General features: G+C 42.7%; 1 protein-coding gene across 1 annotated transcript; it reads left to right on the top strand.

Annotated features, from left to right (window-relative positions):
• Positions 1-573: 573 nt before the first annotated feature.
• Positions 574-25431, top strand: EVA1C (eva-1 homolog C (C. elegans)). Its single transcript, XM_008946450.1, has 8 exons — positions 574-691; positions 1306-1502; positions 4875-4998; positions 8002-8154; positions 18243-18386; positions 22795-22866; positions 23613-23702; positions 25040-25431. Exons 1-8 carry the CDS (start codon positions 574-576, stop codon positions 25429-25431), a joined length of 1290 nt encoding a protein of 429 aa, XP_008944698.1.
• Positions 25432-25790: the final 359 nt, after the last annotated feature.

Here is a 25790-nt window from a genome sequence, read left to right as displayed (position 1 = left end):
TAATGCATGTATAAGAATAAGGAAACTATTCAAATATAGTTATTGAGTACACAGTAAAAAGTTTGGCTAATTGGAAGAATTAGAAAGTTTTGCTTTGATTTTAGTATATGGGGTTGTCAAAACTCATGAGGAAAGATGTGACTTGAGGTCTAATGTACCTGTGTTTATAGATGAGGAAAGATACTGCTTCATTTGTAGACTGGTATTTTTTGTCCTTTATCTCTCTTTGTCCCTCACACCTCTTCTTCACCTTCATCCACAAACTTCTTCTGCTTAAAGATAGATTTCAATCAAATGTCACAGAGGATATCAAAGAGATATCAAAGAGAGATCTCAAGAGACGATATCAAAGAGAGAAGTAGAGATATCAAAGCTTCATAGCTACAGGTGAGGGAAGTCTTTCTATTAAATCACCCCTAACAGTTTTGCATCACGATGGCTAATTTGTAAACATCAAAGGTAGCGGCCTGCATGTTTCCATTATTCTCCAGAGCAGAGAGAAGGGCAGTAGGAGATTAAATCTGTAAATATTTGTGATGATGATAGAAATCTTGGCTAAAGAGACAATACAGGATGGACTATAAATCAGTAAAACAGCTGTCATTATCTCTGCTGCTCATGGACTTACTAGAAGATGGAAGTGGATGGTACAGGTGGACAGCTACATACACATCATACCTCTCCTCTTCAGGTAATACTGAAAACCGTTCTAGCAAATACAGAATTCCATGTATCTTGCTTCTGGGTTTCTGTCTAGCACCTATGGTGTTCGGCACTTATGGACTTCCTTTCCTCTGTTATCCTAGCGTCTGATTCAGTGACACAGGGAGAATCACTTCTATTATCCCTTGTGTGAAGTACACCTACCTGGGAGCCCAGATGTGCAAAGCATCAGTTTAAGGTGAGGTGTAAGGAATACCATAGCCAGCTGGGATGCATGAGCCTAGCCCACAAAACCAAGTAATAGCCATTCCAACTTGGGCAGACATGGCCTGGGATTGTTGGCAACCATGACTCTCAAGGGCCTGAGCCCTTTACTGTCTGTGAAATGACATCTCTGATGTAGTGTTGCTGCTGGAGTGCTGGTAGGGCTCTGACTCACTGCCACGTGACCTCTTGTTTTCCAGACCTGAGTGTTATTACCATGTAAAGGTTGACCCATTCACAGAACCATGTGGTGTGGCAGCAGGCCATACGTATAACCTTGACTACAATGCCCTTTCCAGAGACTGACTGTGGTTTTCTTATTATCTAATGAGTTTGTCATTTCCTGTACTAGTTGTAACAGTGCTGAATATTTTCTAGGTTACCTAACCAAACTTCTGCAAAATCATACTGCCTATGCCTGCGATGGGGAATATTTGAGTCTGCACTGTCCTCGGCATTCAACAATAAGTGTCCAGTCAGCATTTTATGGGCAAGACTACCACATGTGTAGCACTCAGGAGCCTGAAGCCAGGATGACAGAACCCATGAACTGTGTGGCACCCACCTCTTTGCAGGTATCGCACGTCATGAAGGTTCTTAATGCACAGAATGTTCTTGGTGGTTCCGTGGGGTGAGCTATGCTGTGTGAAAATGCCAAGTGGTCACGATGTTGAATGAAATCACATTGTGGCTATGTCAGTTTACCATCAAAAATATCATAGTTGGAAGGATTGGTCTGGCCAGCAGGATATTACCATAGGATTATTAAGGCTTTGTAGATTGCCCTGTATTTTGATGAACTTTGCTTTGGAAACCCCATTCTCAAAATTCCCTAAAATAAACAATTCACTTCTAATCAGGGGCTTGTCATGACTAAGAAAACCAGTCTTAACTATCACACAGGTCCTCCTTATCCCCAGGAGAGGATGCAAACATTGGATAGAGCCGAATTACAAGTCCACTGAATAAGATGGCATTCTGGTTGGCAATGGCTTGTTCCATGCCTATCTTCACTCACTGAAAAGGCACCATGGCAGCTGAACAGCAGAGCCTAAACACTTCTGCAGATGTGTATCTCTGTGAATACATTATTTGTATCAGAAATATCCTATGGTTTGTTTGCTGGGCCCACCTAAGTATAGCTTAAAATGTTTTATACTTCCTAAAGTACTGCTTTCTGCTGTGGAGAGTTTTGGAACAATGCTTAGAAGATCTGACTTACACTACTGTCAAAGGCTTGTTTTGTCATAATATAAATGCCCAGTGTTACATCCAATTCAGTAAACAATTGCAAAAATTAGTAGCTAGTGGAATCTGAACAGGTTCTGTTGGTGAAGCTGTTGTAAATGCTTTATGGAAGCTTTGATGGAGCTTGCAACATTTGTGCTTGCAGACAACACATTGCTTCTTGACAACAGGGAATGGCTGTTCCCATCACTAGTGAGCTGAAGAGTTTTACTGAGAGGTTTGGCAGTAATATCCTATCTCCAGAAACAATATTAGGGCAATTTTATAAGTGTGACTTGCCCATGCTGCACTGCAACTTCTAAAGACATTCCAGACATGACCTCTGGGCCATGTGAAAGTACATCTCTCTGCCAAAAACAGTAGACCAGATGCATCCTTGATGTCATTTTACTGAGTACAGTAAAGTGATACCAGTGATTATTTTGAGCTTGTGAATGGCTTTGTGAGGTCTCTATGGGCAGTTTTTTCCCCTGAATTTAAGAAACATGGCATGGGGTAACTGTTGCATAAACTATCATCATCATTCAGGCACTGTAACTGACCAAAAGCATTTTGACAAGGCCACAAACATGAGAGATACGAATGCTCTGCATCTCAGGGATTTCTGGTTCTGTCAAGGAGAAGAGATACATCTTGTAAACTGACTTCTTAGAAAAGAGCACCAGTGATCTCAGGACCTTTGGACCTGCATCTGCAGTCTGCATAATCGGGCATGATGCTACCCTGTAGCCAGCAGGAAACATAACAGGCATTTTATACAGTGACCTCCTGTTAAAAGGATCACTGCAGTTATATCTGTCTCAAGATATTGATAGCCTAGTTCTACCCCATTACGAGCATCAGCATTTCCTTTTGTGGCTGCGTGGTTTTGCACAGCAACTTGACAGAAAATGCGACTGCTGCTTGCATTAAGTAGGAGAAAATATAAACAGATGCACAGGAGATGATTCATCTCAGGTGCAAACAGAAGGTGACTCAGTAGGGGACACCTATCTCCATTTACTAAAGATGTAACTCTATTTCACTGGCCTGTTCCAGAACCATCCCAGTTAAGGAGTTATTTGACTTGCAACTGTGTAAAAGAAAAATTGACTGATAAAGCTAAGTCTGCTTTGCTTTTCCTTCCCTTTTAAATTCTTCAGAGAGCACTTAATGCTCAAATAGTGCTGGATGCAAGTCCTCTTCTACAAAGGGGAACAAAAAGGCAAGAGTGTTACAGGATCGCTGCAATGTGCTGCCAATATGTATCATTTATTCTTGAGAGGGATGGCTTCCAGGGATGACAGAGAGGGATTCAGCCACTGCCAACTCTCACAGCCTGGAAACAAGAGTGCAGCTTGTGCTATCACAGTGGTAAATTTGTGATTTGGCCTCTTGGTATGACTGAGACCCCTTCTGATAAGAAAGAAGGCAAAAATTCCCATAGGTTTAACCTCAAACTATCAGAGAATGGTATCTTGCAGTCATGCCTGTTAAGAGTGGGATGACCCAGAGGCAACACCCTTGTTATAGAAGCCTGTAGTGATTTTAAACATCAGGAATCCTGGGGACAGTAACACAGACTATCCAAAATGATTGTATAGAAAGCCTTCTCTAAACTGGGCTTTGAAGGTTAATAAGAATTTCATAAGTACACTGCTACATTTAAACTGTGTGGGGTTTTTTTAGGGCCCTTGGCCTTAGGACCATTAAAAACTGAACTCGGACTCATCTTCGGCATTGTCTTCATATTTTCCATAGCTACAGCTCTGAAACCACTGATGAAGTGGGAACACTAACATGAGCACTAGGAGTACTCAGCCCTTTTGCTCAACTTGGGGAGGGTCCACATGACCCTTTGCATAAAACACGCCTGACTTTGGTATTGTCCTCCTTCTGTTGCCACTCCCAGTGAAGCAGCACAGTAAGAACCATGATATATTACTGGGAAAAAAAAATCTGGGGTAGATATGGCCTTATAGGAGCATTTAAAAAAAAAAAAAAGACAAGCAGGCTTAGGATATATGGGCACATCTGTGATATCTGATCAAACTAATGCTTGTTTGTCCAAGTGGCAAGTCAAGTATCTGACAATGTGTCTAAGTGCAAACAAGAAGTGCATGCCCCTTAAGCAGGAGGTCCTGCATGTGGCTTAAAGGTAGGGTTGTGCTTTAGTGTCAACTAAGCACACCAAGTCATTAGGCAGAACTCTTTCAAGTGAAGATATTAAAGAATGTGATCAGGTAAACTTAAGTAGGTCAAGATGAAATGGTTAAAAAGACATCTTTTTAAGTTACCATGCTTCACCTGGGCATTGCACTCCCCTAAGTGCTGTCAGAAGTGGGGGAGTGCCTCAGTGACAGCAGTGAAGAGGCCGGGGGATGAGAGCGTTCCTACTCAATGTGGGCTCTGCATAGAGTCTCAAGTGCCACACAGCAAAACCTGGCTGACTTGCTGGAAGCAGAGGGAAAAGTTAAAGAAATTTGGTAATGTCTTAAATTGTCATGGGCATTACTGTGATGATGCTCGGTCATGACTTGGGCTGGTAGAGATGTGGCCTTTTAAATCCAGTGATACAGATGTTTTTAATATTTATATAGCCAAAATGTTGTGAAGGAATGATTTGTCTCCTGTATATAACAAAGTACAACTAAGTGTTCTCATTGCTGTATGGCTTCATACCTTGTTTTCAAGCCTATCCTTTTTGCCTGTTGTTCTAGAAAGTACTGGATGAATGCCAAAACCTGAGATCCTGCCAACTCCTTGTCAATAGTCGGGTTTTTGGACCTGATCTGTGTCCAGGGACCACTAAATTCCTCCTTGTCTCCTTTAAATGCAAACCTAGTAAGTAATCCACATCAGGCAAATGTGATTTTGTGTGTTTTGTTGTTTGTTTTGGCTAAAATGCCACTGCACAGGGCTTCACGTAAAACCATGTGAAGTTTTGAGAGTTTTAGATTAATAGCAAATTGTTTCTTTCTGCTTTACCTTAGCTCTCCATTGTGTTTACAACTTCAGTGTGCTTGCTGCCAATGTAATGACCAGTGTAGTTTGAGAGCTGGATGCCAGACAGCAGACTAGAAAGGAAAAATGTTTTGGAAATTATTTTTAAAGAGATGGCAATGATAATGTCATATTAGAAAGATAAAGCTGAATAGCAAAAACAGATGCTTGGGCTAAGGATCCAAACAGTGAAGATATACTAAGGAATATGCAAAAATGCTTAAGGAGTTAGGACTAAAGGTTGCAAGGGTTCTCTGCTATTACCTCCGATTCATAGAATAATGGCTGAAGGATACACGTGTGGCTAACTTTGTTACAGAATTTCATTGTAGAATCATCTGTATTCTATGCAGGTAATTGACATTGATAGGTAACAGGACAAATCCTGCCTCAAAGAGGATGTGTTTTTTAAACATGAGAAAAATGTAAGAAGATTAAAACAACCTTCATGAGGTTTCATTTATGGTCTTTTTTAATTGTTTTTCTTGTTGCTACTTTATGTGAGAACAAGCCCCAGCAGCGTGGGGGCTCAGCTTTTTTTGGCTGCTAATGCCCAGTGTGGCTGAAATGAGTCCCAAAGAAAATAGTTAAATGATTTGTGGGTAGGTGCAGCAGCCAACTCAGAAATACCACCTGACAGCTAAAGGAGAAAGTACAAAATAGATTTTCTTCCATCAGTGATATCTATCTTAATGTTCTGATTAAAGAGAAACAAGGGTAGCAAGCAAACTGAAGGGCCAGTTCATGCAAAATATTTAAGTCACAGCAGAGATAAGGCAAATGGAGTAGGCAGGCATTACCTGTGGCAAAGCACTGACACAAGAACTCCCAGGGGGTTTACTGGGCCAATTGTCAGGGGAAAAAAAATGTCTTAAAGTTAAAATTTTAATGATCTATTATCTTAGTGGTTTTAATTATTTTTTTTTACATCTAACAATTACTGCATTATTACTACCAGATGGATTTGAATATTATAAATGTGTCTGTGTCATAAAAAAAATCTTTTTACTAATCAAAATTGGACTGAGGTCCTGTTCGCTACTTTTATAAGCTACTAAATATTTTTCCCACTGGAAATGAGCTGCTTTGTATACATAATATTCTCTGTGATCTGAATTTTACAAAAGCTGTTCAAAAGTCTATTTGATAGCAAGTGCTGCCTTCAGAATTGAGGAACAGTCCACTTGCAGTGCAAATTACATGATTTCATGTGACAGGAAATTTATATTTGTGGGGAAGATACCAATATTGTTAGGCTTGGCTGTGGAAAACATCCTTGCTCAGGAAATCACTGGAGTATAACTTTAAGTATATTTTACAGTGTCCTTGGCTTTGAGTGGGCACTTTAGCAATTGTCTGAATCCCTTCATTTTTCATCTTTTTAGAAATACTGTTGCTATATCTCTGAAGAGGTCTCTCTTGTATTCTTACACTTGTCTTACACCAGTTGCAGGATTCCTTCTCTTGTTTGTTCTTCCATAGACTCTCCAGCAACCACAAAGCCCACCTGTACAGACACAGAACCCAGCTTTAGGCTGTCAGCCCTCGGGTCAGAGCCTCTGATTGCTTGGCATGATCCTCATGGGTTTATGGTATGGCAGGTGCTTCTGCAGAACTGTCTGTAGTAGGTCAAGTATTTTTTAAAATCACTCTTTAGAATTAACCTTATGACTGCTGATGAGCTCAAATGGAAGAAACTGCACTATTACCAGGAACATTAACCGTTTAAAAAATATATTCTATTTTAAAGAAAACTTAAAGAAAATGTTTTCTTTATTGAGTAGATAGATAGAAGATTTTTCTCTCTCCAATTCCTCTGGCACCAACACCCACACTCCACTTGCAGGAATACCACTCAGTAACAGTAAAGTTTCTCTTTTCTCCTGTTCGGCTCAGCAACCTCTTTTTCCTGTTTTCACATTTTTGAAGGACAAAAAAATGGAGCAGAATAAACTCTTCTCCCTGGCCTTATCTGTAGTATAAAGGTTTGCCACTCTGTGTAGACCAGGAAGACACAGGTGGTAAAATGCTGCAAGCAGAGTGGCTGCTTAGACCAGCAAGAGACTTCCTTGGCCAGATGGCAGATTTTGACCAGTTCCCTAGGAGGGATAAACCATGCTGTCTGGAAGACAACCTCACTGGCTTCCCCACCTCTGTGCTGAGATTGCTGCCAGTGTGGCTGTGCCAGCTGAGAAAGGGAGAGGGGATAACTTTCTGATTCACATCGCTTTGTCAGCAAAAGCTTTCAGTTGAGCCCACGGTGGATGGTTACGCCCAGGGAAACCTACTGACCTCGGTGGAACCGTGCAAATATAGCCGAGAGCACTGTCTGGCCCAGGGTATGCCGCCCGTCCCCATGTCTTTGTGCTCCCCATTCTTTGGTGCTGTACGCGGTGGCACTGGGTGACACCAGCCATCCCCATGATTGATGAGTGGTGGGAGGCTCTCAGCACTCAGGCAGGCATCTGAAGTAGGCATAGAAAGCAACATTGTCCCAGGGAGAGACAAAAGGAAAGGACGAGGCTTCTCCTGCTGAGCAGCAGTGGAAAACACACCAGGAAGTCATGCAGGAGGTGGGGAGGCTGTTCCATTGGGAGAGGAGATTGGCAAAAGTTAACGTTTCAATTCCTTTCAAAAAGGTGCCCGAGGCTTTACATAGTCATATGGGGGCAGTTCGGTTGGAAGAAACACGATGCTTTGCTGTTGGCTTTGTCTCTGGTTGTAGTAGTGCCACATACCAAACTTGCAGAAAAGCTGTTCTCTGTCATGCTGCTATTTTGCTATTAACAGGCCAGCCGAGTAAATCGCCTGATGCTACCATATTGTTATTTGCTTCTATTTTAGCTGAATACAAAACCAAATCAGCATGTGAAAACCAGGAACTGAAACTCCACTGTCAGGAGTCCAAGTTCCTCGTCATCTACTCTGCTACATACGGCAGATGGGCACATGAGGAGAAAGTCTGCTCAACAGAAGTGGAGCGCATCCCCCCCTTTGGTATGTTGTTATGCTGTTGGTAGACCTTCTCCAAGCAGGTGCACAGAGAAGAGGGGAAACAGAATACTTCAGCTGGAAAAGCAATGGCATTTTGAAAGCATCAGTGATTGAAACATAAGAGATATTATTGATGCTTGTATGACTAATAGGTTCAGTGGTTGATGCTGAAAGTATGAAGGTGAATTTTCATGCCATGGAGAAGGCTAGCACAAGATATGTTTCTGGTTCAAATTGCTTAATGTCACACAGGGAGGGGCTTATAAGAGTGATGCCAGCCCTGTGCAAAAGCTGAACTTCACTCCCAAGAAACATACTACAAGCAAAATCTGTAAGAAGGATCTCTGAACATCAAGAAGAGATCAATAATGAGTCTTAAAAGCTATTTGTCTGCAAGCCAATCCTTCTATTTAGTTATTAGGTATTATTAAAAATGTATTGGCTTAAAATTGTAATCTGTTCTTAGACAAAAGTCTGTTTCAAATTGTTGGGTCTGTGTTCACACTGGCTATCTCCTGTCGGTCCTTCATACAGATGTTATTAGTTCTGCCTACCTGTTCTTTGGAGGAAACATTTTAGCAGGTTTCTGACAGGCCCATACATCCTTTGTGATGGTAGAGTTAGTGTGTGACAAGGCAGAGCAGAAGTAGCTCAGTTGACCTAGGAAGGCTGCCATCATACTTATTTCTTGCACTTTATCTCTGGAAAACACTCACTTGCCTGTAATGTCAGCATTTACAGTTCACAGATCAGAATACTGCAAACACTTCTTACTGGTAAAAGTTTCCCAGTATAAATAAAGTATTTGCAACAGCAACAAACTCTGCTGTGGCTCTCTGTGTAAGAGCACCTCTTGAGCAACACCCTGCCTGTTGCTGGCTTTGTGTTCTATGGGGCAATGTAAAAGGGTGCTAGTAGGCGAGAGCATAAAAACTGAGACAAGCACAAGGTGCTTCTATAGAAGGTAGATCCTTCTATAGATTTCCCATTACTTAATGAAAGTGCTTGGCCTCTTGCTGCATGGTAGCACTAACACTCTGCAGCAAGTCTAATTTTCCAAAGCAGCTATGTGGCTTGGGAGTACACAGTAAGTTATCACAAAAAAAAAAAAAAAAAAACCCAACCACTTGGGATCCAAATCCAATTGACTCCAGATCTATCCATCTTGAGCTTAAATCTTACTTGTGTGGTTATTTAAGCATACACAAATAAAAGAGGGTACACAATTAAGCTTTTTGAAGGTCTGTGTACCTTTCTCTTGGGGAAAGCAAAGGTAATGTGAATGTCAATGTGATTTTAACAATTTGAGACAATTTATAAAACCTACTTCAGCTGCTCTTCATTCATGAATCAGAGGTGATTTACATGCATACGTTTGCACCAAAAGCTAAATCTGCTCCAGCACACATCCATTGTTGTTTCTACCCACGTTTGCACATCTGAGCCTAAAGGCAACACTTGAGCCTTTCCGTTTCTTTCACTGCATCACAGGGAAACTGTGAGGTGTTTTTTAGTCCTATGCAGAAAAGGAGTCATCTGTAGGTCCTAATGACAAATACAGGAAGTCTGTTGAGCTCAAGAGTTTTGCATCTATCCATACTTGACATGGTCCTGCTAGGAGTACTGGCTATTGAATCGATTAGATACTTCTCTAGATTTTGATGTCCTAACATTACATGTAATATAACTTATAAGCAGTTAATGACTAACAGCAGCTTTGGACTGAGATGTACTCTGAACTATAACTTTTCTGTGAACAGCCTATCAAATTAGCTGATGTTTTTAAGTGCTTTGCTTCAAAAGGAATGCAGGAAAACTTAAAATCTCTTTAGCATAAATGCTTTTCTCCATGTAGAAAACAGGGTATATAAATCCATCTCTGGTATTGGTGACATCTGTGTGGTCTCAGAGCACTTGTAGGATCCTGAGCCTCAGCTCAACATTTAGGATGACTGCCTCCTCTTGGAACTAGTTTTCTGAGGCCAGTTTAATAGTGTAAATTCGGTCCCATTTTCAGTACAGAGGAAGAACAACAATGGCATCATGGTGTCACCCCTGCTACATAAAGCCTCTACAGTAGAGTTGCTTTCTGGTCTGGTAAAGTCTTGCTTATCCTAGGCAATGGAGAAGCTTTAGCACAAGACAGAGTCAACTGAAAAGCCCACAGAGGATAGGTTATGGGAAACACATTCAATTCCCTGTTCTGATTCAGATAAAGAGAAGATTTGAATCTGGGTAAAGATTTGCACTACTGAGTACAAGAACTCTCTAATGTGTGCTGTAGCTGGTAAGACAGTACTACTTCAGTCCGAAGGCTGATATCTAATTATATGTGTAACTTGGACCTTTCATTTCAAAATATCTCTTGCTTTTGTTAAAAATGACCAGAAACAAAAAGCTACACTTGTTCCATGCAGTTTGGGGGAGAAGGAGGATTTGCCAACAAATGCGAGATTTCCATAAAAGATTGTGGTAAAATATTTTTCCTGGGTTTTACCACTTTCACCATCAAACTGAAATATTGCATTTTTATGTGGTCTTGCTCTCCAGCCTGTCATCAGGGTCATTCATATTGATGAGTGGTCACTGTTGCCCACTTCAAAGAACAGTGTGTAAAATCTTGTCTCCAGGCATTTTAGCTTCAGGAAAAATTTGTAAGCAAAGTAAGCTCCTGCCATAAGTAGCAGAGTTCATCAAAGCACAGGGAATTACTTCCATTATAAGATCTCTGGATCTTTGCAGGAAAATAAACTCCAAGCAGTATCCTGCTTCTGCAGCTGTTAAAGTGGCTGGCACTGTTAAGACTATATGGAATTTACAGAAGGTAACTTCCTTGTTTTACTGATATTATCAAAAACATCTTAAGAAAATTTTTTTTGGATACAGCTTTATATCAGATGGCTCTGCTTAGAGGGATCTATTGTGCCCAGCACCAAATCAGGAAACTGTACCTGTTTGTTCCTGTGTGAGTTGTTGCCTTTTCTGACATACTGTCTGTTTTATATTTGCGCTAACATGTGCATGAGGAAAGAGAAAATTTAAAGGTTCTGCCAGGACAGGTTACCATAGAGAATACAAAGAAGATTCAGGTCAACAAACACTTCCCAAATAATAAATTATTCTTGTTACTACATGAAAGTATTTGAAAGAAGGCTTGGTAGTGGGTTGCCTCTAGCTGCAGCTTGCAAGCTAGAACATTTAAAACTTCCTTTCCAGAAATTTCCCCTGGATGTGCGTTGACTGGTCAGATTGCACTCCCTCGAGCACTAATCACCAGCAGAGCTCTGAATTATATATTGTCACTGCTGGACAGTAGGGTCCTTTCCAGCACAGCCCCTCTCTTCTACCTGTTCCCACTGTGGGAGGTTGAGAGGGGAGGCGTATAATTCGGGCACTTTCATCACAGTTTGCACCAGGACATTGTGTGCCTTGGGGCTAGGTTTTGTCCTAATCCCCTCTTCCCAGTGAAATGGCATTCAGCTAAGAAGGGTGTTAGCAAGGCAAGAAAGAGAGATTTCCAAAATCCTGTAGGTTCCTTCCAGCCCAGCAAGGCATCATGATTTTGTTATATAACAGTATTTTGTGATACTGTGTTGTTTTGTCATCTTTTTTTTCCATACCAGTACAATTCAAAGGGCCTACATCTCTTAATCACTGGCTGTAAAACTTTTGGTTTATTTCTATTAACTAGGAGATGTTACTCCTCCTAGTGTGAGCCAGTCCCTTATATGTGTCTTCTGAAAGCAGATGTAAATGAAGTAAGGGTACAACTATAGGCAGATCTGGAAATGCTTACACACTGGGGTTATTAGGTTCATGGTAGACAGAGATTTCTGCGTGCCATAACACCCAAACCATGTAAGTTGGCCAAAATTTAGGAAATGCTGCATGTTGAAGTACACACACTTCAAGGAACACTTAGTCAATTAACAGAAACACTGAGCCCAGCCCTCCTGCTGGGGGAAGCAGTGAGAGCTTATAGCTCATAGCTGCTATAGTCTTCTGCTGACCGCTTGCCCAATATAGAATAGTATCATCATTAACAGGCAGACCAGCATCCCAACTCCTCCCTCCACTACCACATCACACACCAGCCTACACTCTTAAATCACATGCCAGAAATCCAAAGTGCCACACCACAAAAGAGAGGATCAAATCAGTGCACTCACTCACTGTGAAGGATGTGAAGAAGGGAGCAAGCTGCCAAAGAACCATGCCATGGGAGATGGAATCAGCCAGGTGAGGAATCCAGCTGCATAGTGGTTTCCCAGAGAGAAATTAATGAGCTTGCTCTGCATCCTGAGAACTCTGCTTCTTTGGAAGAGTCAGGGAGCCCCTTCAGAACCCTCACACAGCACATACACTACACATACTAACCTCACAAGTACAAGAAATCAGCTCTTATAGAGGTGGCTTCTTACCCTGCCTCCGAGTTAATGTGGAAGTTTTGGGCACCTGGTGGTGATCTCCTGATCAGTTCCCACCCAAGGCTGCCCCGACTCTGGGTGAAGACCAGTCAGGAGGGTCTTTCTTCCCTGGTTGTGGACATCATCTATATGCCAACCCTCATTCAGGGCTTGGGGTTTAACCCTAGCACTTCATGTAGAGAAGGTGACTAAGTCCTTTGCAGACTACACATACAACTGGTTTAAGGTCTGGGTATGCCCTTCCTGTCCTGAGCATCATCTGCTTAGCCTAGATTTACTAGCTGACTATGGGGCTGATTTCTAACACAAGCCCTGTGTGCTGTGATGCAAGTGGCAGGCTCCTGAGTGGAAGAAACTTGAGGCTGCAGAGAATTTATTTTAGTTACACAGCATAGGACCTCTTATGGGCACACCATGAAAGAGTAAACATGCTCCAGCTCACACCAGGGATGGTGTGAGTGGGCTAGATGCAGAGGCACTGTTCTGTAGCAGGACCAAGCCTCAGGGACATGGGGTAGGTTCACATCTCCCTTTGCAGCTTCCACCACTAGTGCCTTGCCACTTTGGGTGTGAGAGACAACAGTCAGCTGAATTTTATTGGTGCAAAAGTACAGATAAAATTGTTTAGTTCTACTTCTACGACAAAAATCTTTAAATCGACTCTCTCTGTGTGCAGACAGCAGATGTGAAAAGTTCCTTGTCCATATTGTCCTGAGCAAACTGTGAAGATTAGTAGGTGTTTTGGACACAAAAAGGTACCAGTAGGAGCCATTACACCCCTTGTCCCCAGCAAACCCTGTCAAGACAAATCTATAAAAGAAAAGGTGTTCAAAGCAACAGCAGCATGAGAAGCAATTATTTGAAGGCCAGAAGAGTGCAGCCACTATTTTTAGAGTGTGGTTAACTTTCTGCTGAGATGAACAGGGAAGGTCACATTTGGCTGAGGAGCTGTCTGAAGTTCCTTGAAGCATGCTTAAGACACACATCACTTCATCCATTAATGTTTTCTTTACTAGCAGTTCAGAGGTTTTCTTGTGTATAGCTTTTTCTAACTTAGGTTTTGGAACTGCTTGGAGAAGTACACTTGGCACTCAAGTTCAAGGTAAGTCGAGGATCTCCTGCCTGTGCACATGCAGACCCAAATGGTGTAAAAAACAAACAAACAAACAAACAACACACAGAGGGAGTCTAGTTTCTGCTGCCACTAGTGAGTGTGGAGCTCCTCTTATCTCCTGCCCTCAGGGTTTGTGCTGGCAGATGGAACCCACACTCTGTGCATATGCACATGCAAGAAGGAGAGAAAGACCAGGGTGGGGTTTTCTTGTGCAAAATAGTTAGAGATTGAGAGGCAGAGCTTGGGTTCAGCTTTTCAGAAAGCCTTAGTGCCTTATTCAGTTCCAAGGAATGGTCTGTGCTGGCAGTAAGTATTATTTTTAGTGTATCATAGTGACTTGTTTACCGACAATACTTGGACTTACAACATAAAGGTATCAGCAACACTTTTCATTAGTGCTGCTGATCATATTATGTGGTTTTGTTAGAATCAGCAGTTCAAATGGCCCTTTTCTGATGCATAGGCAGGACCTTGTGTGCCATGCTCTTGCATAAATTACCATATTATTATGGTAATTTTCTTTAGGAGAGTCCACAGCCTTAGCTTGCTCTGAACTACATAGTTTCCCCTTGTCAGTTCTTAGACCAGGCACTGATGTTTGGGCTCCACAAAGCATAAGCCGTCCTGATTTGGTAGTGTGAAATCTTTGCTTTCAGTTGATTTTAAAAGCAAACTCCTTATTCTTTTGCGGGTAGGCACAGCCCAGAAAGCATAAAGCAGCATAAACCAGCAGTTTGTGATGAAAGCAAGAAGCAGCTGGGCTCCAGGATTGGAATGACAGATTGTGGAGGGGTTTCTTTTTGAGTGCCCTGGTTCTTCACCAGCACGTTACTTTTATGTCACACAGATCTGCATTTGAGACACATCCCCTACTCACCACATCTTGAGGCTCACCCTGTGCACAGTGATGTGGGAGAAGACGGCAGTCAGTAACGTCTGGAGAGGGTGTGACAGGATGCTATTGCTGGAGTTTGGCACAAGGTGCCCAGGCCATCTGGCTGCTCCATCACCTGCAGGTCTTGTGTGGCAGGGTGGAAAGAGATGGAGGGAAAGCTCCTCCTGTCTGAATTGAGAGAAGCTTTAAGAAACCAGAAGACAAATTGCTTCTCATTAAAGCCTGCATGATTTATGGCATGTCATTTGCATGCCAAAACTTTCCTAAACAAAGCTAATTAGGGAGCTGAAAGAGCCTTTCCTCCAGAAACAAGGCTTTCTACTCTAACTGTTAAATAGCAGCAGTCAGATTTGATAGCTTATTACTGCATTAAGAACCTCTTCTTGACACCCGTATCTCCATGCCATCCATATAAGTGTCTGTTTCAAAAGATCCACCAACACTCTTGGTGTGTGCTGGGCAGCTTTGGGAGAGAGGTATGAAGAATGGAGTGTTTTCCCAGCCACACATTGCTGCCTTTTCTGCTACTGCTCATCAATGCCACCAGCCTGCTAGCATGCTGGGAATATGCCTTTCAAGAGGCAGTTTAAATATTTAATCTTCTGTGTCTGCTTAGTCCATATCAGGGGCTAAACTACAGCAGTTGCTTTGTCACCCAGTGACCCCTCCCCAGCAAAGAAGAGGGATCAGGAAAAAGAGAGGAGACTCCCAGGTTGAAATGAAAATAGATTTAATGAAACAGCACATGCAAGCACATGCATGTGCGTGTACACACCCACACCCCTTCTCAGTAAACTTCCCCCATTATACTGAGCATGACATTTATGGTGTGGAATATACCTGTGAGCCAGCTCAGGTCAAGTGCCCTGGCTGACTCCAGACAGCTAATGGCCTGCAGACCATGGCAGTCCTATGATTCTGTCCCAGTGAAACCAGGACAGTATAGTACCAGTTTAACAAGCTCCATAAACATATGTGTAGCTCACACATTACTTAGATATTCAGAAAGAAGACACATTGCATATTTGTGTTCATCTCCTGATTGGTGATGAGACTGGCTACTGGGACCATTTACTCAGAATGCAACACTGGCTGGATCCTCATGGAGAGCCTGCAGTAGGGTGTTTGACCAGAACGAGGATAAAGTACTCCTAGCACGAGCTCTGCATTGCTGCAGCTGGATCACCATTAGATTGAGTAGGCTTGGTTGAAACTGGCTTGAACCTCCCTTCAGCACAGACTGATTACTCTGACTTTGGTGCAGATAGACGTCTGTAATGTCTGCTTGTGGGAGATTGTACAGATGAAGCTGTAAATGTTGAAAAAGTGGCCTTTGGTGCTGCATACACAGAATTCCTCTGAGCTGAACACATTGCTCAGCTGGCCAAGAGAGCTAGTGGGGAGATAGCAAGGATGCACATAAACCAGAGAGAAAAACAACTGAACGTTTTTTGACTGAATCACTAAAAGCCAAAATCTTGGTAGACCACAAGAAGTTGTCAAGTGTGTGTTGTGGGTTTGATATAGTTCTTTCCAGCTAACATCTGTGGTGTCCTGCAAAAGCAAGCCAGTCTTTGTTTGCATTTACTCACCTGTGACACCAGGCAAGCCTTGGGAAGTTCTCCAGAAGCTGGCCTGCCAAGAGCCTGCAGGCATGTGACGACTGGCTTCTCAAGTAGAGAAGCCAAATCCAACATGAATATAGGTGATAAGAAGCTATTAACTCCCACAGAAACATGAGCAAACACCTACCAAAGGCAAAGTGAAACATGTACTCGCTGTATCACTGAATGTGTAGGAAACCATCAGCAAAACAGGCTCTGTTTTTTAAAGGCACTGTGAGTAGCTCCCAGGGCAGGAAATTTTGTGGAAAACATAACTCAGTTTGCCAGATTGCTGTTGTGCTCCCAATCCATTCATTTATGAGTCATCTGATAATTCCTCCTGATATTCTTCGGTTGTTTTTGTACTTGCCAAAATAAGCTACATGGCTGAATAAAATGTCTACCCAAATATATCCTTACTCATCTAAGATCACCAGGGAGGGAAACTAAAATGACCGAGTTACTTAGTCAGAACTACCCGATGTTTTAGGTCAGCCTTCCCTGCCTGCCCAACAGCCTCCTGGCACACAAGGACATTAGAACTTTAGGTCTCTGAAAAGACAAAGGAAGAATTTTTCTACTAAAAATCCCTGTCCAAAGGTAACTCACGAGCCCTCTGCAAAGCAAACAGATGAGTCCAGTATCTCCTAATGGCTCCACTTAAGTATTTGGCTTATTTAGTGCTGGTGTTAGAGGATTAACTCTAAAAATCATAAACCTCCCCCATTTTCACATATTACATGTCAGTCTTCCTTGTCAAGAACTCCAGTTTCAAACCACCTCTTTCTTTTCGAACAAGACTGATTTGAGGAACCTTTGGATTGTCTTTGCAAGCACTGTTTCTTCTCCCTCTAAAGAGGCACAAATGAGCTTTAGCAGTTGGAAGGTGACAAGATGCTATCCTTGTCTGAGTTTTATTATAGGAAGGACTGTTTTAATGCCCAGAGAAATATGTTTTCAGACCTCTAAAGCATCCCTGCCTCAGAAGTCTGGATTGAGAAATATTTATCATCCACAGAAAGCCACAAAATGCATGAGGTAGCACTGACTGGAAGCAGACAGCTTGAGAAAAGTATTAGTTATTCCAGATTTGTCTGCATGCTTTCTGTTTTGAAGCCAAAACTAAGGCATATTTTTGCTTTCTGGCTTAGAGTTTAGCACATGTGGATACTGGGAATTTAATCGCATCTAGAGACATTCTTTCTTTTTTTAAAGTAGGTTTTTCAGTTCTTTTCAGTTCTTCTGGTGCACATACTTTCCCACTCAGATAATTTCAGATTCAGTGCAAAATCTTGGTAATAAGGGATTATTGTTTTGTAAATTGTGGTAGAAGGCATTAAGTCTTGAATAAAGAAATCCCAGCCTTAAGTGTAGATGTTAGCAAGGCAGGTTCTCATACACAATGCATGCTTCTTGCTCAGTCCATGGAGAGAGGTTCAACAACCTGGACACTTCATCTGTGCAATGTCAGGGGTAGTTTAGGCTGCTTTGAAAGTGATGAGTGTTGCCTCATGTAATTGAGACACGAAGGCAGAGCAGTTAGATGCTGATGAGGTTGCTTTAGGCATTCAAACTTCACTTGTGGTGGCAGCCTTACTAGAGCAGCCTGGAATTTGGTATGGGAGGAAGAAGCTAAATGTTGCCCTGGTTAAATATTGAGCCCATTTTGACTTCCTTGACACAGCAGAATGATTCCTACCAGTGACAGGCATAATAAATGAAAAGCTTTAATACACCAAAATTCACTGTAGGCTAGCTGTTACAACACAGTCTTATACTGGGCACCTCATTTGGAGCTTGATATGAATCTTACTTCACCCTTAGTATGCACCTAGAAGTCAGCATGAAGTTGTTAGCTTGCTGCAAGTTCACGATTTCATTGCTGATGACTCCTTTGGACTGATAAATCTTAATATGTAATTCTGAAATCCTGCTTAGGCAAACATATGCCTGAAGTCAAGACCTGATGTGTATCTCTAGTCGTACATGTAGCAGCTATCATTTTGGATAACACCAGTGTTGTGTATTTGTTGTGTGTATTTTTCTTTCAGACTGTTTGTCTTACACGGCGCTAGAAGTTTTATCAAAAAGGTGTTATGGGAAACAGAGGTGCAAAATCATTGTCACTAGCCAGGATTTTGGAAGTCCCTGCCTACCTGGAGTGACAAAATACCTGAACGTCAGCTATGCATGTGGTAAGAGCAAATGTGTGAGCATTTTGAAGCCCTCATTCTGCTTGCAAAGCAAAACGGTGCCAAAAGGTGCATAAAATGGAGACACACGCATGCACACAGAGGCTTCCTAAGTCTCCCCTTCCTTTTAACAGGATGTCTGTGACAGAGCCATGCAAGAACAACCAAAATATTCAAGCAGGCCCATAGGCTGATCTGCACCTCATGTAAATTGAGGCATTAAGGGATTTTCCTATGAAAATGCAACTGACAATAAAATATGAAGTGTGTGCCTTAGTATTTTGAGAAATACTATCAAAGCAAGAGTCTATTCTACATTATTCACCTGCTGTAGAGCTAGGAAAGATAGCCTGGCATTGCCTGCCATCAGTGCAGGTAAGGCAGTCCAGCATAATTGAAGCACTGTGTACAAGCCCATTTCTGAAATCTGATTCACATGAGCACACCTACAACCTTCAACCTTGCAGAGGCATTTCCTTTCTCATGGACAAAATCTCACTAAAAGTAAAGGTTAGAGGTCATACCTCCCTTGCAGGACTGAAGCCTACTTCAGCTCATTCCTCAGACAAGAGGGGACAGTTTTCCATATCCTTGACCATAGACTAATATATTTACATTGGGGAAAGCAGAATTCTCTACAATTCTTTTTTTCCAAAGAAAATGCTGTGGGACAGCAAAGTGGAATATTAATAACAGTGAGAAATATTAATAACACTCTACTTCAGTGTAGAACCTTATTTTGGTATTGCACGTTTATAGGAGTGGCTGTGCATTTCTTAAGCCTTGAACAGATTTCCTCAGGCTCCGCGTTCTGTTGCGGGCTGGCTGTGGGGTGGAAGTGTGAAGATCAGGGGTGATTAGATTGTCTCTCACATGCTTCTGCTTCAACCAAAGGATGCATAAAAGGTTTTTTTCACCAAGTTATTGCTCTGCTTACTGTGCACTGTTTGGAAAGCTACCAGCCTGGCTTCTTTCTGGCTCTTTCTGGTCTGTAGGGAGTCAGCAGCCGTAGCTCCACGGGGACACAACATAGAGTCCTTTTATTGAATCTCTAGTGAGTAGTGGTCAAAGGGTATGGGTTATCTGAGACGTGCTTTTGGGAACAGAAATGTAGGATTGATTACAAGATCACTGTGTACCTGAAGATCAGAGGAAAATGAGCCCTGGCTGCTTGCATGCTGGCACAAGAGATTTTCTTTTCCAGTCTCCACGTGAGTTAGTTGTCAGGTGAGAAGCATTGCAGTGATTCAGCTTTATATTGTTGAAGAGAGCCGGACATCTGCCTTTGCACTAATATGTTATACGTTTGTGCAGTTGCCTTCATGCTGTAGTAACTTTATGAATGAGTTAATGGAATTCCCTTTAATTAGAGCAAGGATAATTACAACAGATTGTTTCTTGCACTTCTGTGTACTAGAAAACTGGCGTAAGTTTGTTTGCAGTGAGGTTATGCATTCTGTTATTTAGTGAAGTGGTTTTGCAAAAACACGTGGGTAATAAATAGTGTTCTTGTGTGTTGCTGGCACATTTTGAAGATGTTTTCTTCTGCCAAATCCTACTGAGCTGTGCAATCTGAAGCATTAGCCAATGATTTGCAGGTCTAATTATTTTACAGATCATCTACTGAACATGGGAAGAGTTTGGGCATATTCCAGAATGACATTTTACACGCTTTCCCCTCACTAGAAGATCCCTGCTATCCTCATGCTACCCGAGATAAGGTAAACAGGCTTTGCCCTGAAGTGACAGGAGCATAATGCAGTAGACCACAGTCTCTAAGGGCTGTGACACACTTTAAAGTATTTCCATCCTGGTCAGGAATGTGAAAAAAAAAAATCATACTCCCCACCTCATGGGTCAGCAACCATTTAGGGCTAGCATGTCTGGCTGCATTTTTAATTTTGCAGTTAATCCCTGCTAGTAAAAACTTTGCAGGAGTCAGAAGGTGCTGGTTTCTCGCAGCCTCAGTGCCCCTGGTGGCCTGCTCAGCATCGTCTTGTGTCTGCACGAGGTGGCATCTCCTGGCTCTTGCTGGGCTTCAGGAGCCTTTCCCAGGAAACGCAGCTCCTGACACCCCACGTTGTAGCTGCACTCGCTGGAGGCCATTCGGAGTCTGTCTGTGGGCTGCCTTTGGCAGCTTGCAGTAGATGACTGACTCCTACCCTACTCGCCGAAGTAGTGCTGGCACAAGTTGTAGTACAGATGTGATTATCTTGATAAGAATTCCTCGTGTTAGTACCAGTTATTCTGTGAAGTGAGCTGATGCAGCCTATCCTAGTTAAAGTCCTTGTGTCTGAAATAAAGCTATAACAAAAATTAACAGTGAAAGCAGTCAGGAGCTTTTTTTGTCCATGCCATTTTGAATTAAGCATCCCCCTTCAACAAATATTTGAATGGCATGTTAAATAGCCCTTCAAACTTGACAGGAAGCCATGGGGAAAGGATTCAGTCCTGTAGCTAGGAAAGCACAGGGAAGTTCCCCCTGGGAGGGGAGCAGGAAGAACATCAGCACAGGTGAAGGAGCCCCATCCTGGGCACCAGGCCATGCGACAGGAGCTTCAGGTCACACAAAGGCACTGGGGACTGTGCGGCCTCCAAGGACATTGTTCATAACACGTGCACATTGTTCAGAACAGCCAGGCCTGCAGATTTAGAGTGCAGATTGAAAACAAACCAACCTGCCCGGTCTGCCTCATGCACCAACAAAAATATTCTGTCACTGGAGAACAGTTAAGAATTATGATGAAGTAAAAGTCAAAATAGAAATGATCTCATTCTCCCCTATCTCTGTTGGCCTTCTATTGCAAACAGGAGCTAGGAGTCCCAAAAAGATTCCTTCATCAGGAAAGGAAACAGCTATGACTTTGAGCCCACACACAAAAGCTATGATCAGAAAGAAGTGCTATTTTTAGTTGTTTTTCAAATGAAAACTATGCTAACTTGCAAACCTCAGACTCTTCTGTTTCATTTAACTTTCCTTAAGACTATTTATTGGGAAATGTTTCTATGTGGGATAGAGGTGAGCGTCATACCTGAAATTTCTTCCCTTTTTTCTCCTCCTTCACATCAGTCTGAAAGTCAATCAGTCTGCCTTCACATATTATGGGGAACAGGTGCCAAGATCTGCCTGTCTGAAGGGCCCTTTCATCTGACACAGAACATGTGAACTATCAATGGCTGCATGATGCACCTGCTTTTCGCTCTTTTAATTGTTTTAATAAGAGTGTGAAAACTTATCAAGGGAAAAATATAATGAAATGAGAAGGATACAGCTCATTCCCACCCAGCACGTCTCTTCCTATTGTGCACACCTTCCTCCTCGGTGACCACTCATCTCAGGGGCTTTGCAGAGAAAGCCACACAAAACTTGACACATTTCTTTGAGAATTACAGTGAATTACCCTCATGCAAAAAGCGTATCTGGATGCAGTTTAGCATCTGGCTGTAGCCCACTTTATCCTGAATTTATAGGCCAATTTTGTCTCCTATCCACTGGTTGGCTCACCCCTTGTGGGGTGGAAATCAAGGGGTAGAAAAAGAGGGGGCAGGTCCCTGTGCTGTGTACAGCTGCATTGATGTTCCTGGAGCTCCACAGAGCTCCACAGAGCATGTGAATCCAGTCACAAGTCCAGAGCTACCCTTACTAGTCCCTAGCAAAAAATCACAGCATTGTCTATCCTCTTTGGTGTTTTATTCATCTTTAAGTGGAAACTATTGGCTCTCCACCCGTGCATCTCATCCCCCAGGCTTGCTCTGCCTGCCGCACTTTCCCTTGTCTCCCATCCCCACCCACCCAACCTTCCTTTCGGTTTTCTTCCCCATTACTTTATTCCCTTTCCCACCTCCTTTTCCTCCCCACCAGTGCCAATGCTGTGAGCAGTGTGCCATTTGCCACCGTCCCCTGGCACACCGTCCTGGTGCTGTGCCTCCTGGTGTGTCAGATCTGTGGGTGGTGGTGGAAGGAGGACATGTCACTGGGCACAGCCCATCTCCTGGGGTGTTTGCCAGTCATCAGGAATAGAGTATAACTAGGTTAGTGTGTCAGGGCAGTGCAGCAGGCAGCAGCAGCAGCCCCAGCCAGGGCTGGCGTGGTGGGGATGGTGACCATGGCTTTGTGTGGGGCTGCACCACACACCACCTCTGCAAACGCTGACGGCCTTTGGGTGTGAGGGAGCATCTCGGGGCCACCAAGGAGGCTCAGCGCTGGCTGCAGCACTGGGGCAAGTCCTGCACACTGGCAAGGCTTGCACTTGCCCATGCTGGCTCTGGGTGCAGCCACCCGACCCGATCCCTTTGATACCACCTTTGGAAGCCTAACTAATAAAGCCAGGATTAGCAGTGGGATTGATAATTAACTGGGGATCTGGTTCCTAAAACTAACAGTACACAATTTGTCTTTTGTCTTTTCAAGTCCCTAAATTTATCCTCACGGCTGTCAACTCACTGGTCACTGACAGCGGGTCTTCCGTTAAGCAGAATGATGGTACGTAGCATCCAAAACATGGTTTGCTGCTTTCCTTTGTCTTGGATGAAAATAGGACATTTTCCCCACTTCAGAGCTTGTTCTGAGAGGGGTGGGACGAAGTAATGGAAATGCTGCAGAAGCAGCTGCTCTTCCCCTCAGAGGTGGGAAACAGGATGGGACCTGCATGACCACAGTCATGCTCTCACAGCAATGCTGTGGAATGAGTGACCCTTCTACACCTACCCATAACCAGTGTGCTGTTCTCTGACTTTGACTGAACTACGGGAAAAGGAAAAGCAAAAGCGAAACTGCAGTTGTTTCAGGGTGAAGAAGCTTTTAAGATTTGTGCCAACACTCATTCTTTTTAAAGGCAACAGAATTAATGATGTGGCTAATGCATATTTGCAGTCATTGGTGACTGGGCTGAGAAGTCCATTTCAGAGCTGTGAAGCTTAATGAAATAAAATTATTTCAGAAACCTTAATGGGAATGGGCAAGGGTAGTGTAATAGATGCTTTTAAATAAATTTTCTATTGTCTAGGTACTAAATGTTTTCAATACTTTGTTATTTATACTTTATTTCAGTATTTATTTTATTTATCAGCTCTTGTTTGGTCTAATGTTCTGCAATGTTCCTATGGCACAACGCTGGCCTGCCTGTGTTTTAAGTGACTTGTTAGTTTAAAAGTTATTGGGTGAATATCATTTTAGTACCTTCATCATTTATGATATGATAGAATTTGCTTTACCTCCATGTACCACAGGTGTCAACCTGGACCCAAAGGAATCAAGACTTCCAAAGAAAGATGGAACTATTGTTAGCAACTCCTTGGCTACATTTGCATACATTAGAGGTAGGAAGATGAGGCTGAGATTGTTTGGTTCATTAGATCATGACATTTTGGGAAAAGAGAGGATCATCTCAGAAGGTCATAACTGGTAATCTTATGTTAACAGTAATGATACTGTTACAACATAATCACAGTCTTGTGGGTGTGACAGTCACACTATAATTGATATTTATAGAATAATTTCCAACTTGGAGGATCCAAACTCTTTTAGAGACTGCAGCCAAGATATTTTTTAATGAATATTTTCAATGGGGACTGTTGGTTGTTCAGTATTTTTGAAAACCTGGTCCTGATCTGGGAACTGCACTGGAGACTTCCATTTTTGGAAATGTTGGTTTGCATACTTATATGGATTTTCGAGGAGCAAGTAAAGAACAAAACAAAACAAAACAAAACAAAACAAAACAACCTAAACCAAACCATCTCTGGGGTGGGATCTGGCAGTTTTTGTGACTTAGCAACACTAAGGCAAACAAATTTGTGATCACTAGATCTCTAATACCACAGGAGAAGTCAAGAATTTTGGAACTGAGTGAGCAAAGGCTGATGCTGAGAAGCAATTCTGAAGCTGAGACTGCTGCTTTTCTAGAAAACACCAAGGGCCACACAGCTGTCGAGCATCATCCCACAGCCTTTGCAAGGGCTTCCCCTGGCAGCAGGAGGAGCAGCCACAGCCTGCCGGCACGGCAAGGCACACTGTCCCTGCCAGCGGCACCCAGCTGCTCCCAGCAGCTCTCCCCAGGCTCCCAGACCCCACCACCCCTGAGACATCCCATCATCACCCCAAGCAGTCAGGGATGGATTTTACAACCCATCAAGAAAGGCCATTTCTACATCTGTCTCACTTGTTACTGTACTGAGAAGTGATCTCAGGCTATAAGGAAGAAAAATGCTCCTCACCCAGCCTGGCCTGGAGATGCTGCCGTGGTGCCACAGAGCCCAGGGTTGCTCTTCCCATGCCCCCTCTTCATGAGGGCAATGCCAGTTTTGGCAGGATGGCTGGAAAAAAAAATAAAAAAGGGTGTGCTTCTGGTAGCGGGTTGAGAATGCTGCTAAGCTGCTAATAAAAAGATGGGATAATGCTATCTTGGGATGTTATTAAGAGGCTGAGATTTTTGCACAGTAATTTGAAGAGGCAGAGATGGCAGCATTCGGACTGCAAGTGCAGGGTGGTTTCAGTTCATGACAAAAATCCTTCTCACACCCCACGTCCCCCCAGGCACTGTCCACCATTATGGCTACTTTAATGTGGAATGCGTTGGAAATGGCAAGCTGATTTTTTCAAAACGAAACTTTGGCAGAGTGTTTAAAGTGTTTAAGCACTGACTTTCTGATTTCAGATCACCCTGAAAGAGCAGCTCTCCTGTTCATGTCCAGCGTTTGTGTGGGATTAATCTTCACACTCTGTGCTTTGGTGATCTGTGGGTGGTGCTCAAATGACTTCCAGAAATTGCACAGAAAGAAGGAGCACTTAGTGCCAGAAAGTGACAGAGCGTACGAGAACAGTGAAAATGAGGAGGAGGAGGAGGAGGATTCCTCTGATTCGGATATCCAGGATGAGGTAGCAGGACTTTACAGGCCTTCTTACTCAGGTTATAGTTCGACAGAGGCGGCGGAACTGGCCGAAAGGATAGAGCGCAGGGAGCAGATCATACAAGAAATTTGGATGAACAGTGGTTTGGATATGACACCTCCTAGAAATATGAATACATTTTATATTAATGAACAATAAATGGCTGATTTTGAATGATGCCCTAGCCCTTTTTTTAAAAAAAAAGAAATGTACCTTCTGTGAAGGAACATTTGTATCAGTGCATATAATTATTTGTAAAGTAAGAAGAAATATATGCAATAAAAGGAGAGTTTCAAACCCTTGACTGTCTAGAAGTCATTCTGTGAAAACACATGTACAAGCTTTCATAGTTCTAACTTCTTAATTTTTCAGTGTGATTTGGGGTCAGTTGCCATATGTAGGTTAAGGAATATTAAAAAAGGACAAAAATACATAAGCAGCATAACATGGAGAAAGACTTACATCAGAACGTGGTGCTTGTAACCAGTGAGGGTGTCACAGCTCATAAATTACATAAG

Source organism: Merops nubicus, unplaced genomic scaffold (genome assembly GCF_000691845.1).
Source record: "Merops nubicus isolate BGI_N331 unplaced genomic scaffold, ASM69184v1 scaffold18940, whole genome shotgun sequence".
In the NCBI taxonomy this organism is placed as follows: Eukaryota; Metazoa; Chordata; class Aves; order Coraciiformes; family Meropidae; genus Merops; species Merops nubicus.
This window is presented reverse-complemented; position numbering and strand designations above follow the sequence as displayed.

Bases quoted from the DNA above. Each gene is read 5' to 3' on its own strand.
- EVA1C (XM_008946450.1), top strand. From the start codon at position 574: ATGGACTATAAATCAGTAAAACAGCTGTCATTATCTCTGCTGCTCATG. The intron at 1,503-4,874 runs GTATCGCACGTC...CTGTTGTTCTAG, and splicing joins TGGCACCCACCTCTTTGCAG to AAAGTACTGGATGAATGCCA. The intron at 8,155-18,242 runs GTATGTTGTTAT...TTTTTCTTTCAG, and splicing joins GGAGCGCATCCCCCCCTTTG to ACTGTTTGTCTTACACGGCG.